At 43.0% G+C, this 19,101-nt stretch overlaps 2 protein-coding genes across 2 annotated transcripts in view; one reads left to right on the top strand and one right to left on the bottom strand.

Moving 5' to 3' along the window:
* The window catches only part of RECK (reversion inducing cysteine rich protein with kazal motifs), a 205,308-nt gene that overhangs the window by 8,252 nt on the left and 177,955 nt on the right, over positions 1–19,101 (bottom strand). The window lies entirely within an intron of this gene.
* Positions 8,578–9,556, top strand: LOC142157940 (hyccin-like). The gene is made up of 2 exons (XM_075211447.1): positions 8,578–8,847; positions 8,910–9,556. The coding sequence occupies exon 2, from the start codon at positions 8,936–8,938 to the stop codon at positions 9,554–9,556; it is 621 nt and encodes a 206-aa protein (XP_075067548.1). The 5' UTR covers positions 8,578–8,847; positions 8,910–8,935.

The following is a 19,101-nucleotide window of genomic DNA, read 5'->3' as shown; positions in this document are numbered from 1 at the left end:
TTACGCTGCAATAGATAGCAAGAGTAATTGTTGCCAGTATAAATTTTCTTTACTCCAGCCAAAATGGGCAAGAAAAAGAATGAAATATGTGAGAAAGAAGGTGTACAAACAGGTGTGACTGAAATTTTATTCCTAGCAGAGTGAATTGGAAAAATTGCATGAATGGGAAAAAAGTTGAAGAATCTCATGTGCAAGCCTGGTGTTACCTGAGTCAGATTATGTGGCTAGGAAACAATATGATTGTTTGGAGAAACCTTTAGTAGAGAATTATGTAGGCATGTTAAGAGTATGATCGCATGGAGAAGACTTTTAGAGAAGAAATCTCCTGGCTGGATAAAGAAAGCAGCATTGTGATGAAAAGGTAAAAATCCAAGAAGCTATTTCTGAGTCACTGAGAAGTGAATTACAAGAATTGTTTGAGGCAAAAGAAAGAGCAGTAGAAGCTCTTAAAAAAAATAGTAGTGGAGAAAGTCAAAGAGATTGCTGCGCTGAAAGAAGAGCTTGTCAAGGCTCAGCCTGAGGTCACTCCCAGCACTGTTTAGCCAGTGGTGCCAAATGGTGCTGTCCAGTCAGGGATGCTTTGTGGTGTTGCTATTGCTCAAGGTCCAGCTGTGAAATTGTGGAACAGAAGGTGTTTCAGGTGTGGACATCTGGGCTGGCTGGTAGAGAGGGAAACTGCTGTATAGCCAGATGTAGGTTGCTGGTGTCTTCCTGACATTTTTATGTGATATTGTGATGTAACAAGAAAGCACTGTTTTGATTTGCAACAAGAAGTGGTCAGTGTTGCTGATGTCTGCAGTTGTGTCAGAAGGTGTCAAAAGTGCTACAAGAAGGGCGCTTTTGTTACTATATATATATATATATCCAAATAAACACACTTTTAATTATTAAAAAAACAAACATGTAAGCAAATACAACTGCACACAATGAGCGCCTGCAGCCGCCATCGTTGGTAGGGCTGAGGATCGTCAACAAACAGGGGATGATTGTCAAATTTGTTCCCTGGGGGGGAGAGACTCGGCTCAGCAGCTTATTAGGAATATTGTAATGGAAAAAAATGCAGGTAGTCCAATGACCCAACCCAAGGTAACCCTCTATGAGATCAGCTAGGGGGCAGATGGCCCCTGCCCAGCCAGCCTCTGTCAACAAAACCTGTTAACATCTTACAATGGCGTTAATAGAAGAGAGAGCCAGAAAATAATTTTATTAGTTAAGAGAGGAAGAAAAACTATTTCTTGATTAAATAAACATTCTTTTTCAATGCATTTTTCATGGAGTTGTGTGTTTTATATGTGGCTCACATGCAGTATACCTGCCAGGTTATCGCTGGCCCATGAACAGCAGACCGTTCATAAAAGGTAGTTTTATGTGTAGAGCTCATTTTGTGTACCAAAGGGCAAAAAGCTCTTCTACTGGAGAACTGGTGAAAGGGCTTGTATTAATGCGGTTACAGCCGGGTATAACCCTCATTGGAGGAGCCTATTTATCAAGTATCAAAGCGGTACACCCTGTACTGGTATATTATGTCCGTGGCATGCGGACGGCAGTTGGAGTAAGCTGTACACTGGCTCAGCTCTTAGCCTAAGCTCCCACTTTTCGTTATTCAAACAAATATAACGCTTTGGATTTTTCTAAATACTGTTGGCAAAATGTCACAGCAGCACTGAGGATCGACTTCTTACTGAAAAACAAGGCTGTTTTAGGATCTACAGAACTTCCATCTCCGTCCAGCTGTGGGACCCACAGAGCTCAACTGTCATTGCTGTTTCAACATCTGTTCAGCTACTCACTGAGCTCAATTGTGTCTACTATTACCATCACTGTTTGGCTGCTGGACCATTTGCACCCAACTGTCAGCATTCTCCTGGACCTCATCATGTCAGAGCGGCAGAAACTGCCTACTGCATTAACCCCAGCCAGGGAGCAGTAAAGTATCCTTCACCTCTTCCATTTCCCCACACAATTTTGGATTAATTGTTCCTTTCTACTCTCTCATTACCTAACCTTGCTAATACATTCATTCACATCTCTCCATTATGCACCTACTCAATTTACAGTCTCTGCTATTTACTGTCAACATACTTCTCTCCAAAATCCTCTTCTTTCTCCATCATCCTATTCTTCCGTCCCCGATTATCCCCTTCACTACTTCCCTCCTCGCTAGTCTATACACATTAACTGTTTTGTCTCCTGCACCCACCACACTCACAGCCTACATAAACAGAAATAAACCTTACACCCACAAATCCTCCTCGCATGTCCTCTTTCTCATCCTGTTCCTTCCCATGGCTGCTGGTGATATCTCGCCTAACGCTGGACCGTACAATCCCCATTATCTGCTCACACTCCTTGCTCCACCAAAAATCTTTCCATTTATCTTGTACTTCCAATCCTGCTAACCTTATCCACATATCTCCACTACCCTCTCCTCCCTTTGCCCGTGCACTATGGAATGCCAGATTTGTTTGTAACAAACTTACATCCATTCATGATCTATGCATTTCTAAATCCCTCAACCTCCTTGCCATAACAGAAACTTGGCTCACCTCCTCTGACACTACAGCGCCTGCAGCTCTCTCCTCAGCCACACACCTAGACCCAGAAACAGACAAGGTGGTGGACTAGGCATTCTACTCTCTCCAAGCTGCACCTTCCAAGTCATACCCTCTGAACTCTCTCTCTCATTCTCTTCCTTTGAAGTCCACACTATCCGTCTATTTCATCCTCTCCACCTTCGTGTTGCTATTATTTATCGCCATAAATAAAAGGTGATCCCCAATGAACAGCGTTCCCTTTAAAAAGCTGCCTAGGCATACAATAGAATGCCACTACATTCAAAACATAAATATACATATAAAATATCAAAGGCGCATATTGCAAAATGAACAAGATACGGCTGTATAATCAAACCAAGCCTAATATCGTGTACAATGTCCAACATAGAAACACAGTCTTTCCTTTTTCACATATAGGGTCAAATGTGAATCCTCATAAAGTTCTTTCTGTAATAGGTATCCAATCAATTGTCCCATCTGTTTCTTAATAAGTCTCCAAGACAATGATATATAGAAATAAATAAAAATGGGAACTGAATTAGTAAATGGTAAAACAAATACAAATAACGATGGTCCCTGAAACACCACTAGAATAGTGTGCTTAACAATAGTAGGTCCTAATTACACCACAGGTGAAAGAAGTATCCAACGTAAAATAAATTCATATAAAACTGATTGTTCACTTACCTTTCGAGTGAACTTTCATGGAATGTATGTCTTCCTTTCATATAACGTGTCATATTCTCCCAATCAATGCATAAAGGAGAAAGGAAGGGGTGGAAGAGAATCTAACGTAATACCTTGGAGATTTTATTAAATTAAAACAGTTGTACAAACTCCATCCTACTGTGTGGGATAAAACATCTATACAAATATCCTCAAATGGACTAGCAGATATACTCCTACCAGATGTAAGGTGAAAACCAGCAAAAAGATTAAAGTCCCGGGCAATATCAGCTGGACAATCACCCTCCTTCCGGATAGTAGACACTGCTCTCTGTGAAAATCCGCCGTGCTCACCAACTAGTTTCTACCCCGCCTCTGGGGTCTTTGTCAAGGTATGCACGGGGTTCCGGCCGATCTTAATTTATGCATATGGTAACCAATCATTACAGAGAAAATACGTCTCAAGAAACTAAACTTAAAAACAAATATAAATATGATGGCAATAGTTCTAAAAACATAACTAATGGATATAAACATTAGCCTAATACAAAAACACCACTCCAATGGCTTAATCTATTATACAGGCAGCAGTATGGTGGTCAAGTTAATCCTGCGCCCGTAATCAGAATACATGTTGTAAACTATATTTCAAGACGATCATCATAAAACTATTGGTGATCGTCATATAAAACCCCACTACATTCTAATGTGAGATCGGAACTGGTAATTACTAAAAATACATATTAATCATTAGGGTCCGTATCAAAAATTGGGACCATTATTAGTTATCCTACAAAACCTTTTTCGATTCTAATGCAAAGTCATAGGATATAAGCAAAGTTTGCATATATATATATGGTCCCCAGACCAAAAAAACATTATTTGGAATATAATATATACACTGCAAGAATTGAAAAAATACATCTAAAATAATGACTGATACACTAGAGAATAGGATATGCATAACATGTACATGGTATCATTCCCCCTCTCATATATAAGGTGAGACAAATCTCATAATACACAGATAATCTTATTACCTAAAAATCTACAATTGATTTCTTGATTCATAAAAATATATCAGTGTGTCCCTTCACATCCAATCTTTACTAGGTTATATAAGTAGGATGAGTATAGTATCACCTTCTCATCCCTAGATACTTAACATCAAATTCTTTATTACAGAAACCACTTAAATTCGAACTCCACGTTAAGTCCATCCGGGACTAACGTTTTCAATTTGTAAATACTTTCCATTTCTGCCTTTGATAATCTATTTCCCAAATCATTAAATCTCCAATTTGTTGTAACCTTTCTAATTCCACAAAAAAACTTAATGCAATTCGTGTTACACTCATGTTGGTCCTTACAGTGAGCTGATAAGGAATGATTGATATTTCCCTTTTTTATATTTCTCAAATTTTCAGTTAAACGAACTTTCAAAGGTCGACTGGTCTTTTTTTATATATTGTTTGTTACATGTACATTGTATCAAATATATCAAATTTTTTGAGTGACAAGTGATGAAATCTTTAATCTTGTAGTTAGAACCATTGATTGTAGATGTATACTCAGTGATTTTAGATTGATTGCTTTGAATAATCCTCCACGGCAAACACATACCACATCTATGAAAACCTACGGTATTGATCCGCTGACAGTTATGCTCCATAGGTAGTATGCTGCGGACAACGTGATCTTTTATATTATATATTATATATGAATTTTGGTCTCTTTGGTAACAAATTCTTCAATGTCGGGTCACTAATAAGTATCTTCCAATATTTCGTCATCACATTCTCATATTTTCTATACTGACTGTTGTATTGGGTGATGAAGGCCACATCTCTTTTTTTTATTATTTTCCGCTCCATTCCTAGATTCCATAAGGGATACTCTGTCATTACCCTTTACTTTCATATGGGCATTTTCAACTAATTGATCTGAATATCCTTTATGTAAAAACTGCATTGTCACTCACCGGACTGTGAGTGCTACTTCTCGTGGGTTTAGGAACCGTGGCCGTCCACCATCCTGAGGGTCTGCGCATGTGCAGCCCTTTCAAACCTTCAGTTCATGTTCCTTTTAGTTAATTGGCTGATCAGGCAACACTCCCTATTTAAAGCACCTGAGGTCAATACCTCGTTGCCTGATCTTGGAGTCTCATTCCCCATGAGCCTCTGAAGGTGTTCCTGTGTTTCCTCGTGTGTTCAGCTCCTGCTGATTCCTGTTGTTCGTTTGTGGTTTCCAGACCACTTCAACTCTCCTCTGTTTCATCGTGACTGTGCAGCTGATTCCTATCCGCTGCCTCTGTGCTACTACAGTTTCCAGTCCACTTCAACTCTCCTGTGTTTCATCGTGACTGCACCAGCTGATTCCTATCCGCTGCCTCCGTGTATCTACAGTATCCTGCTCACCTCAACTCTCCTGTGTTTCATTGTGACTGCACCAGCTGATTCCTATCCGCTGCTTCCTTGTATCTACAGTATCCTGCTCACCTCAACTCTCCCGTGTTTCATCGTGACTGCACCAGCTGATTCCTATCCGCTGCCTCCGTGTATCTACAGTATCCTGCTCACCTCAACTCTCCCGTGTTTCATCGTGACTGCTCCAGCTGATTCCTATCTGCTGCCTCCGTGTATCTGCAGTCCCCTGCTCATCGCAACCCTCCAGTACTCCTCGTGTCTGCAGCCAGCTGATCCGCTCTCCGTGCTTCTACAGTGTCTCCGCTTGTGTCAACTCGCCTGTCTGCATTGGATCAACGCTCCGCTGCTTCCATCTCGTCTAGACCATCTCTACTCTTCAGCATTCTCCAGGTGTCCAGTTCAATATACTACTGCTTCCTGAGTATTGTTTCCATCTCTGCTGGTCTACCTACCTGTGCGCTGCACCTACTTGATTACCGCTTCTACCCTCCTGGGACTTCGTATCCTGCCGGCCTCCAGCCGTTCAGGTATCCCTGCACTTCTGTCTGACAGCCTGCTCTCCTGAACCACGGTATGCATACTTCTCATTGACTGTGCTGGTGTATTGCATATCTTGCTGGACTGAGTTGTTCTCCTCTGGAGTTGCCTATCCTCTGAGACTATTACCATCATTTGACTGTGTTACCTTTTGCCTGGATAGCTCTTGTGACTTTGTATTATTGTGCAGTGCTGTTCAGTTATTACTATTTGTGCATATCATCGTGGGATCAAGTTCAGTGTGCCCGTGTATACTCTGCATTGCATTTATCTCCCCGTGCTCTTCCTCACATATATATATTCAGTGGTACAACTTGCTAGAGGCAGACCACTGTTCCCTGTTTCCTGAGTCACCCGTTTCCAGTATCCTTTCACATAGCAGTGGTACAACTTGCTAACGCAGACCACTGACTTCCCGGATACCTTCACCTGGATTCCATTCCCTCACCTAGACAGCGGTACCACTTGCTATACGCAGACCGCTGACTCTCATCACCTCCTCGTTATTTCTGGACATTTCTCCTCACTATAGCAGTGGTACAACTTGCTATCCGCAGACCACTGACTACCCTCACGTTTCCTTGTCCATCCAATTCCTCGTGTCAATTATCTACATATTACCAGTGCTGCTAGTCATAGACTTTCCACGAGCATTCTCTTACCATCTGCTGTCTCCTGTTCCGTGATCACCCCGCTACCAGAGTATCATATTACCACCTATACTGCTCTGGTAAGTCCATCATCTGGTGATACCTGGGTAAAGACTCCTAGTGCCCGTGACATGCATCTTCATCTTAGCAATTAATTTGTTCTTCACATATATGGTCCTCCGTGCAGTTTCTCTTAATTCGCATAAATTGTCCTACCGGTACATTGTTAAGCCAGTTTTTATGATGATGGCTGGATGCATCAATATATGAATTGCTATCGGTAGGTTTAATAAAGGTCTTAGTGTGTATATTGTTGTCCTTTATTTAAATAGTTAGATCTAGAAAATTGACAGAAACCTGACTAATATCATAAGTAAGTTTGATGTCAAATGGATTCGAATTCAAGTGGCCACAAAGGAATCAAGTAAGGTCCTATCACCCCCCCACACAAAAATAATGTCGTCAATGTACCTGAACCAGGACACCAGGCTTGCCCACCACAGCTCCAAATGTACAGATCTTCCCATACACTCATAAAGAGGTTGGCGTAGCAGGGGGCAAACCTGGTGTCCATGGCCTTTCCTATCCTCTGTAGGTAGAAGTGGTCCTCAAAATAAAAATAATTATTATTAAGGATAAAGTATATGCTCTCACAGATAAAATCCTGAGAGTCTATGTTAACATTATTCTCCTCTAACTTTTTCCGAATGGCAGCCAGTCCTTGCTCATGTCTGATAATAGTATATAATGAAGACACATCAGCTGTGATAAGAAACTACTAATCTAGCCATTCGATACTTTTAAGTTTATTTAAGATATCTCGAGTGTCTTTAAGGTAAGATTTAATGTTAATTACATATAGCTGCAGTAAATGATCAATATACATTGACAAATTGGATGTCACTGAATTGACAGCCGTCACAATCGGTCTACCAGGTGGTGCGGTTACACTCTTGTGGATTTTTGGGAGAACATATATTGATGGTATAGTCGGATTATGAGGAGTTAAGAATTCAACCATATCTTCTCCAATTGCTCTTTTTAACCTATATTTTTCAATCAAAGACATCAGATCTTTAGCGATCCTACTAGTCGGGTCTCCCTTTAATTTTTGATAGGTCTGTCCATCCATTAATTGTCGATCAATTTCCGCTTTTAGACTTGTCCACAATAACAATGGCTCCGCCCTTATTCATGGGCTTAATTACAATATCCCCTTTGGTTTTATGAGCTTCCAATGCTTGCTTCTCTTGTTTTGTGAAATTGTTAGTCTTATTTTTGATAGTTCCCCAAGATTCCACCTCATCTAATACAAGATTCCCAAATGTTTCTATGTGACCTTTTCTCATATAGATAGGATTGAAAGTGGACGTCTTCTTAATGATATTGCCCGGGACTTTACATCTTTATGCTGGTTTTCACCTTACATCTGGTAGGAGTATATCTGTTAGTCGGTTTGAGGATATTTGTATAAATGTTTTACCACACACAGTGGGTTGGAGTTTGTACAATTGTTTTAATTTACCGTATATACTCGTGTATAAGCCGAGTTTTTCAGCATACTTTTGTATGCTGAAAAAGGGCACTCGGCTTATACACGGGTGAACTTACCTGGTGTTCGGTCCCTCGGCTGTCAACTTCTACATATGCGTTCCAACAACAGGAAGTTCGGCATTTGGAACGCAAACTTGCGTTCCAAATGCCGAACTTCCTGTTGTTGGAACGCATCTGCCGGGTAAGTGAAAAATCTCCCGAGGAGAAGAGACAAGAGCGAGGGTGCGGGAGGCTGAGTCTCTGCCAGCAATGTCATGCTGCATCCCTGGGTGACCATTCTGGACTCGGATCGGCTGCTCTTCCTCCAGCCTTTTGTGGTTTCTTCTGGGACCTTTTCGGCGAGAGCACCAGTAGGGAGGGATCCACTTCCTTTCAAATGCTCGGAAACTTTGTTGTGCGGATCCGAACCGGCCCGTCCAGTTAGGGAACACCTCCACTCTTCACTCCGCATTGTGAGTCCTTGTTGTACTTAATGGTGATATGTGAGTGGAGGGGGTCACAGTTCTCAATCACAAGATGACCAGTATAGACTACTAGATGTGGGAAGATGTTGACTACAGAGAGAGGAGCTGTGGAGGAATGGTTATCTGAGTTTAAGACCCTGCCTGAGGCATCCATTACAAGTTATGCTGTAAGTTTGAAGGAGAAGAGTTCTTTGGTCTCTGCCCTGTATGAAGTGATTCAGGAACCTCAGAGTGAGCTGCTGGAACCAGTCTGCCACCAACTCTTTGAGTTCTACCGCAGCAAAGAGAAGCACTTGAGGACGTTTACGATTCAGTTCCTTCCAGAACTAATATGGTGTTACCTGTCTGTGTCCACCAGCAGGGACCTACAGAGCAATGGCTGCATCGAGGCTCTTCTGCTGAGTATCTACAATTTGGAAATTATGGATGAACAGGGACACAGCAAGGTTTTGTCGTTTACAATTCCATCCTTATCGAAGCCATCCGTATTCCACGAGCCTTCTAGTATAGGGTCAATGGCACTCACAGACGGAGCTCTGTCACAACATGGCCTCGCCAGGGTCGTGTACAGCGGACCTCATCCACAGAGAGAGATGTTAACAGCTCAAAACAGGTTTGAAGTATTGACATTTCTCTTACTGTGCTATAATGCTGCCTTAAACTACATGCCAGCTCTTTCCCTCCGATTAGGTTGTACCCAATGATTTTATAATCATTTATGAATGTTCCTTGCCATCTAGCTACAAATGATTTCATACATTGAAACTATCATTTTTATTTAGGTTTTTAAATTAGCGCTATTTTCCACCCTAGGCTTATACTCGAGTCAATAAGTTTTCCCAGTTTTATGTAGTAAAATTAGGTGCCTCGGCTTATATTCGGGTCGACTTATACTCGAGTATATACGGTAATAAAATCTTGAAGGTATTATGTTAGATTCTCCTTCTCCCCTTTCTTTCTCCTTTATGCATTGATTAGGAGAATATGACACATTATATGGAAGGAAGACATACCTTTCGAGTGAACTTACATGGAATGTAAGTGAACAATCAGTTTTATATGAATTTATTACGTTGGATACTTCTTTCACCTGTGGTGTAATTAGGACCTACTATTGTTAAGCACACTATTCTAGTGGTGTTTTTGGGACCATCGTTAATTGTATTTGTTTTACCATTTACTAATTCAGTTCCCATTTTTATTTATTTCTAGATATCATTGTCTTGGAGACTTATTAAGAAACGGATGGGACAATTGATTGAATACCTATTACAGAAAGAACTTTATGAGGATTCACATTTGACCCTATATGTGAAAAAGGAAAGATTGTGTTTTTATGTTGGACATTGTACACAATATTAGGCTTGGTTTGATTATACAGCCGTATCTTGTTCATTTTGCAATATGGGCCTTTGGTTTCTTTATATGTATATATATATGTTATTTATCACCCCCCAGGTCCAGTTTTCCAATTCTTTGACAACTTTGCGGCCTGGCTCACTTACTTCCTATCCTTTGACCCGCCTGCACTCATACTAGGCAATTTCATCATTCCCATTGATAATCCTATTGTCTCTCCTGCCACTAAACTTCTTTCACTTTCTTCCTCCTTTTTTCTCTCTTAATGGACCTCATCTCCCACCCACTGTGATGGGCACTCCTTTGGCCTTGTCTTGTCCCACTACTGCTCCATCTCTAGTTTCTGCAATTTAGCTTTCCCACTCTCCGACCACAACCTCCTTTCCTTCTGCCTCACTTTACGTCATGCCCTTCCCCTGCACCCAAATACACAGCGAAACCTAAGTACTCTTAACCCAAATCCATTTCTCCTTTTCACTAAAACAACAATTTCCTCAATGACTGCATTGTCCTGTTCTAATCAGGCAGCCTCTTTCTATAACAAAACACTGACATCAGCCCTAGAGAATGCAGCTCCAGCTACTACATATAGTCTCCAACAATCCATACCCCAGCCATGGCAAAACAAACAGACCCGCTACCTGCAAAAGTGCTCCTGCACTGCAAAGCACCACTGGAGGAAATCTCGTTCCTATCCTCCACTATAAATTTATTCTTTTATGTTACAGCACTGCTGTTTCAATTGCCAAACAAATCTCTAATATCCACCAAGTATTATAACCCATGTCGCCTCTTTGCCACCATCAACTCACTTCTCTGCCCACCTGCACCTCCTCCTCCTTCCTCCCTGCCTATGATTTTGCCACTTATTTCAAAGACAAAATTGACACCATTTGACGAGATATTTCCTTATGCCAAATTCCACTCACTCTACCCACCTTTACCTACACTCCCCAATCCACTCTTAATTCATTTTCTCCAGTAACTGAAGACGAAGTATCTGCACTCATTTTATCATCTCACCATACAACCTATCCACTAGACCCTATTCCCTCCTGACTTCTCTGCTCCCTTTCCTCCATTGTATGCCCACCTCAAACTCACCTCTTCAACCTATCTTTCTCCACTGGCACATTTCCATCCTCCTTTAAACATGCGCTCATCTCACTTATTCTAAAGGAACCATCTCTCGATCCAGCCTCTCTCTCAACTACTGCCCTATATCTCTCCTCCCCTTTGCCTCCAAATTACTTGAGTGATTAGTGTACAAACGCCTGTCTCACTTTCCCTCCTCTCATTCCATTCTCGACTCTGCAATCAGGCTTCCGCCCCCAACATTCCACTGAAACTGCTCTCACAAAAGTGACCAATGATTTACTTAGTGTAAAATCTAAGGGTAATTTCTCCAGACTCATTCTCCTGAACCTCTATGCTGCTTTTGATGGTGATCAACAGTAGTTGATCATCCTCTTCTCCTATACACCCTTCACTCCATTGGCCTTTGTGAAACAGTTCTTTCCTGGTTCACTTCCTACATATCAAACCGCTCCTCCTACCTCTGGCACATCCTCCCCTCCACTCCCACTATCTGTTGGGGTCCCTGAAGGCTTTATTCTTGGCCCTTTACTTTTATCATTGTACACCTCTTCTCTTAATTCACTAATTCGCTCACTCTGCCTCTAATACCACTTCTACACTGATGAGACCCAAATCTATATCTCTTACCCTAACCTCTCTCCTTCTATACTATCTTGTGTAACCAACTGTCTTTCTACTATCTCCACATGGATGCCCCAAAGCTATGTAAAGCTCAACATGACCAAAACAGAGCTTATTATCTTCCCTCCTGCCAGAGTAAATTTCCCTCACTGTCAATAACACGACAATTTCTTTAGTCTCCCAAGCCCGCTGCTTTGGTGTCACACTTGACTCCGCCCTCTGCTTTATTCCTCACATCCAGACTCTCTTCCAGTCCTGTAGACTCTACCTTAAAAACATTGCCAGAATACACCCTTTTCTTACTCAACATGCTACCAAAATTCTTATCCATTTTCTCTTTATCTCCCATTTTAACTATTGCAACCTCCTGCTATCTGACATTCCTGACACCCATATATCCACACTTTAATCCATCCCAAATGCTGCTGCAAGACTGATCTTCCTCTCTCACCACTCCACATCTGCTGCACCACTTTGCAAATCCCTACACTGGCTCCCTGTGTCCTCCAGAATCAAATTCAAATTACTCACCCTTACCTACAAAGCCCTCAGCAACATTACCCCTGCATACATCTCAAATCTCATATCAAAATACTTTCCCTCCCGCCCACTTAGATCTACCTCTGCCCTTCGCCTTGTCTTGTCTCTGGTAACCACCTCTCAATCCCGCCTACAAGACTTTTCCCGTGCCGCTCCCAACTTATGGAATTCCCTACCACACTCAATCAGACTTTCCCACAGACTTAAAATCTTTAGATGCGCTTTGAAAACCCATCTCTTTTTTAGAGGTGACCTTATCCTTGGTAACACTATTCACACTAATGCACCCTCACAACTGTCCCAATCTCCACTCTGAGCCACATTTGCTCCTCTTGTTTCAGCTGTGTCCTCTTTCATTTAGCATGTAAGCTCTCTAATGAGCAGGGTCCTTCATACCCTTTGTTTTCATGTCTGTATTTATTTTGTCTACCTTGTATGTCCCTGTTTTATATATGTACTATTTTTCCTACTGTACGGTGCTGCGGAGCACTGTGGCGCCTTACAAATCTACAATAATAATAATAATAATAATAATAATAAAAATTATAATAAATCTGGTAATGCCATTTGCAGATGCATTACCAGAACAGTAGCATTAAAATGCTTTATTCTTATTTCTTCTTATTTTAACGCATTACCATTTAAATTATATTATTTTTTTTTAAAAGGAGAGGTACTTAATTAGTACCTTAGTTAATTATATGGGTGCCTCTGTAGCTCACTAGCACTGCACAGCTGCTTCCACTTGCACCACTGTTTACAAATCCCCTGCTGCGGGCTCAATTCAGTGAATTAGTCATCATGACAGTCAGGCAGAGGATAATTTGAAAACAGTAGTTAAAGTGGAAGTAGTGGCGCAGAGCTGGCGAGCTACAGTGGCATCTGTATAATTGACAAGCACTCAAACAAAAACAATGTATTATTTTATTTTAAAATATTCTGCAGCTGAAAGGATATTTTTAAGCCTAAAAATTAAAAACAATAACATCTATAATAATAGGAATATATAAAAATACTGTACATGAACTTATCTAAATCAAAATCAGTGTATTCTATTCTGTCTTCTGGTGAGGGTAGTAATTCAGTACAACAACATTTGTCTTATAGGACTCTAATGGTAGAAGGTCTGTGTAATAAGCATGCTAGAGGGAGAAATCTAAATGTTGAATCTGGAGGTGAATTAATGGCAAGTATTGGGAGGTTCTATACTACGTGTGGGGATAAGTGTGTGCAGGGCCACCAAGAAGGGGGAGGGGCAGGTACTAATTACCCGGGCCCGGACCTGCCAATATTTTTTTCCATTTAAACTTACATTTTTTTTATTTTTTTTATTATTTAATTGCCAAGGAGGCGGGGGAGGGGTGACTCCACCCGCTTCATTGGTGGGGGGAGCAGGCTATTTAAATAACAAAACAAAACTAATACTCACATCACATGACCGCGGCGCCGGCGTCCCTCTTCCTTCTTCTCTGCTCCGTTCACACTGAATGCCGGCCGTGACGTCATCACGTCACGCCCGGCATTCAGTGAGGAGCGGCGCAGAGAAGACCAAGACAAGAAGACAGAAGAGAGAAGAAAGAAGCGGATATAAAGGTTAGTAAAGAAACAGAGGAAAACAGAAAGGGACAGAGTGATGGAAGAGGGGGGGGGGATAGAAAAAAAAAAAGGCACACAGCACCTTTGTGAAGTGTTTATCTATATTCTATGTGTTATATGTGATGTGGTGGTGACATCCAAGTCACACTTCTGAGGCTGCTTCTGCAAGAGCGCTCTACCTTTGGTTTTGTATTTTAGAAAAAAAAAGGCACTGAGTGATTGAAGGAGAGGAGGAGGGGACAGAAAAAAAAGGCACTGAGTGATTGAAAGAGAGGAGGAGAAAAAAAAGGCACTGAGTGATTGAAGGAGAGGAGGAGGGGGGGGGACACAGAAAAAAGGCACTGAGTGATTGAAGGAGAGGAGGAGGGGGGGGGACACAGAAAAAAGGCACTGAGTGATTGAAGGAGAGGAGGAGGGGGGGGGCAGAAAAAAAAGGCACTGAGTGATTGAAGGAGAGGAGGGGGGGGACTGGAAAAAAAGGCACTGAGTGATTGAAGGAGAGGAGGAGGGGGGGGGCAGAAAAAAAAGGCACTGAGTGATTGAAGGAGAGGAGGGGGGGGACTGGAAAAAAAGGCACTGAGTGATTGAAGGTGAGGAGGGGGGGACTGGAAAAGAATGGCACTGAGTGATTGAAGGTGAGGAGGGGGGACTAGAAAAAAAAGGCACTGAGTGATGGAAGAAGTGGGGGGGAGCAGCATGGCACATTGATGAATGAGAGGGGGGGCAGCATGGCACAGTGTGATGATGGGGCGGGGGGCATCATGGCACAGTGTGACGGGGAGGGGGGCAACATGACACAGTGTGATGGTGGGGAGGGGGGACAGCATGGCACAGAGTGATGAAGGGGGGGCAGCATGGAACAGAGTGATGGAGGGGGGCCAGGTGAAGGGGGAAAAGCAGCATAGAGGGTGCAGTGTGATCATAAGGGGGCACAGTGTGGTTGTGATGAAGGGGCACAGTAATGTATGTGTAATGGCACAGGGGGCTTGTGGTAGTGTGTGTAATGGCACAGGGGGCTTGTGGTAGTGTGTATGTGATGGCACAGGGGGCTTGTTGTAGTGTGTGATGGACCTTTGTGCCACCGCTGTGCGGTAGTGCAATTTTTTTTTACATTTTCAACTATAAGGGGAGCCCCATGAAGTTGTTGTACCGGGGCCCTGAATTCCTCTTGGCAGCCCTGAGTGTGTGTGATGGTGAATCTGTTGGGAGAAGGCTGTATAACACTGCATCTGGGGTGAATGGGCTGTATATTAGTGAATTTGTTGACAGAGGGCTTTATAATGTTAGTTAGGGTAAAAATAAGGGTAGTAAAGGTGAATCTGAGGGCACGGCTGAGTAATGGAGATAACAGTGAATATAGTGGTTAACTTGTGATTTGTCTGGGGAGGGAGGTATTCTATAATAGTGAAACAAGGATAGGGATGCATGTCTAATGGTGCTTTCTGGGTAATGGTAAACATGGGTATAGGAAAAGTATGGGAGAATGGTTAGAGTAATGGCGAATTAGGTGGGTGAGGGCCAGGTAATAATGAATACAGGGGGAGATTTGTGTAATGGTGAATCTGTGTGAGAGGGACAACAGAGAGTGACACTGTAGGGGGCAATTGGCTGTTTCAGGAAAAATGGTGAGGGTGAAAAGCTTTTAAGGGAAAAAAAATATAGAGAGAGAGAGCTGTTGCACATGCGCAGCTGCTCCATTTCGGCGGCACTGTATTGTACAGCAGCCGCGGCGCTGTCAAAGAAGCGTCCCCGGCGGTGCTGTATTGTACTACAATACAGCACCGCTGCTGTACAGTACAGTGCCGCTATGTAGGAGCACTGTCTAGCCCCCATTCTTCGCTGAGGGTAGGGGTTTCTGGAGAACCAGAACCCCCTCCCTGCGTGCGCCCCTGATTGGGGGCGCGGTTCAGGCTCTTAGCAGCAGGCTCTAGCTACTGGAGCCTGTTCCTGACAAAAAGGCTCCCTTCTAGCCAATCAGGTACTACTGATCGTGTGCTATGCAGCCTTGTCATTAACTATAAGAACATTGCTACTATGGGACCCCGCCCATAGGAAATCCGTTATAATAGTGAATGATGCGGCCTCATAGGCCACGATCATTACTACCCGGTCGTCTGAATGCTGGCCCAAGGGGCCCAGTATGCCCCTGATACACACGGTTGATATGCACTAGACACGTTTGCATGGGTTTGTGAACTTATCCAGTGGCACAGAGCTGATTAATTTAATTGGGGTTTCCAGCGTGTAGAATCACCATTAAAATGAAGGGGTTATTGAAATGAATGAGAGAAGCTCGACTATTAAATAAATAAGTAATACAATTTGAGTGTGTCCCTCTAAAATTCATATCCAGTACCTGCGTCCAGGAGTCCACTTACTAAAGTGGAAACCAACACCAGGCTAGAAAGGAAGGGCCAATCACAATATTTAGGGACAGTGGGGATGCAAACGCAATACACAGTACAAACTTGAACCTCACTGTAATATATGAATGATATATATTTTATTCCAAAATAAAAAATAAAAACACTTTGCATTGGGGTTGTCCTGTTATAGTAGGAACTACCACAATCCTGGTCAGTGCAGGGCTGTAGCTTCTATTTGTGAGCAAAATAACAGCATGCTTCTTCTCCCAGAGACTACCAGCCTTGTGCTGAAAAAATAGTGGGTGTACATCCTGGCCCAACTAGGCTTTGGAGGCCGCGTTAGTGAAAAACATTGGGACCGCTGGGGGTAAATGTGTCAAGCTCTGATTTTTTCATTGAATAAAAATCACTGCAATTTTAGTCCCCAAGTCGCCAGATCTATTACGCTGTGATTTTCACTCTGATCTTCAAAATCGCTGGTCATCTCTATTTTGCTGGGATTTCAAACACGCCAATGTTTAGCCAACTCTCCCGTGTTTAGCTAACTCTCCCGTGTTAAAAATGCCATAGACAACACGCTGCTCCCTAGCTGTGAGATTATTAAACACATCACTGTTACACTGCCCTGTCTATTGAGTCACAGGTCCCCGCGGTTGTCAAAACTTAAAAAATAGATAAATGTAAGAAAAAAAAATGCATGGGGTCCCCCCGTCCGAGCACTATTAACCCTAGTGCTGCAAGCCTACTGCTGGTTGAGTGAAAATTGGAAAAAAAAATTTGCGTAGGGTCCCCCAGATTTGCAAGCAATCAGCACTAGGCAAACCAGCCGGGGTGGGTGGCACTATAGCAGGGGGACAAGCGACAGGGATCCCCCTGCCATAATTACATACCAACCCCATTAGCACAGGAATTATCACTGACTGGTATTAGCACAACTAAACAGTGAGGCGGGGAGTCTAGCGCACCTCCGGTGTTCACTAGGGACCCCCGCAAGGAGGTTTGGACTTGGCTGCATGAGGTGCGCAGGTCGCGGCTCTCCCACAGTCACCAGTGCAGTGATGAGAGAAGAGTAGTTGGACAGTCTGGATCAGAACCAACGGTAGCACAGTACAACGTAGATAATAAAGAGAGTAGACAGGAACGGGCCAGGGGTCAAAACCGGAATAAGCAGAACAGTACCAAACGGAATCCATAGGGAGAGTCAAAGACAAGCCGAATCAGGAACCAAGAAGCAATCTTACAAACAGGAACGCTGGAGCATGGTGAACCAATACTCTGGCACCCTAATGGCGCCAGAGTAAGGTTTAAATAGAGTAAGGTGCTCCCTGATTGGAGCCTGATGTTTAGGTGGTCAGAATGCAGCTAACCGCCGACAAGCTGGGAATGACAGCGACCCTAGCAACGGGACGTGATGCATGGCGCATGCGTGCGCTGTGCTGCCGAGACCCGTAACTACCTGCGCATACGGCAACCCCAGTTTTAACAGCAACTACCTCCACCTCTACTGCTACCTCCAGCACAGTCTCTGCCAGAGGTCTACGTATTCCTTCTAGCAACGGGGCGCAACTGTAAAGAAAGAGGTGTCCGTCGCTGGCACCTATGAGAGCTGCAGAGACGCCTGACAGTATCCTCCCCCTCTCTCTTGAGCACAGCCGCAAGATCCTTCAGAAATTTAGCCAAAAGATGTGGGGCATGAATATCCTCTTTGTTGACCCATGACCTCTCCTCAGGCTTGCAGCCCTTCCGATGAATCAAAAATTGATGCTTACCTCGAGAAGTACGGGTCTTTAATATACGTTCCAACTCAAATTCTTCACCCTGGATGGTCTTGACAGGAGGTGGTGTAGAAGCATTATTGGAGAACTCATTGAGAATAAGTGGTTTTAACGGAGAAATATATAATGTGTTGTGTATCCAAAGAGAGACTAGTAACTGGAGTTTATAGGTTACAGGATTGATAACTGTCACGATCTGCCTGCAGCATACTGCTTTGCCTGGCAGCTCCTAACCTGGACTATCAGACTTTACTATTTGTGTTCATTTTGTGTGTTGCAGCAGTACCTCTGATCACCAGAGGTGCCTGTTCCTAGTTCCTTAGGAGTTAACACTGCCTCACTCATTATCCCATGCACCTGGGTGTGTTCCATATATACCTGTCACTCCCAGCACACATTGCTGGTTATTGTTGTCATATCCTGTTGTTACACCATGTGGATTCTTCCTCCTGCTTTGCTCCTGTTATTATGCTGCATTGGGATCTCAACATTCATTCTGCTGACCTGTTTTCACCTGTGAACCTGGTACTTCCCTGTGCATCTCCCTGTACTTGCTGCCTGGAATCTTTCACCTCCTGTTTACATGCAACTGTGTATACCTGGTAATTTCTACAAGACCATACTACATCATCTGTTCAGTCTCTTCAGCAATAAACTTGTATGTTTTTCACCATTATTCATTGCTCCTTAGCTGTATTTCTATATTGATCCGTGACAATAACGTGGGCAATCGTGAAAGGACCAATATAGTGATGAGCAAATTTCATGGTGGGAACCTTGAGTCTGCGGTGCGGGTGGCACGGAGATGGAGATATTTACAGAATGACCTCCAAAATCTGGAGACAAATTGGACTCCGTGGTCGTGATAACCTCCCTCCGGCAGCCATGAAGGCA

The sequence above is a fragment of the Mixophyes fleayi genome, chromosome 5, assembly GCF_038048845.1.
Source record: "Mixophyes fleayi isolate aMixFle1 chromosome 5, aMixFle1.hap1, whole genome shotgun sequence".
Taxonomy (NCBI): Eukaryota; Metazoa; Chordata; class Amphibia; order Anura; family Limnodynastidae; genus Mixophyes; species Mixophyes fleayi.
This window is presented reverse-complemented; position numbering and strand designations above follow the sequence as displayed.

Excerpts from the sequence above, each read along its gene's own strand:
- LOC142157940 (XM_075211447.1), top strand. The coding sequence starts at position 8,936 with ATGTTGACTACAGAGAGAGGAGCTGTGGAGGAATGGTTATCTGAGTTT.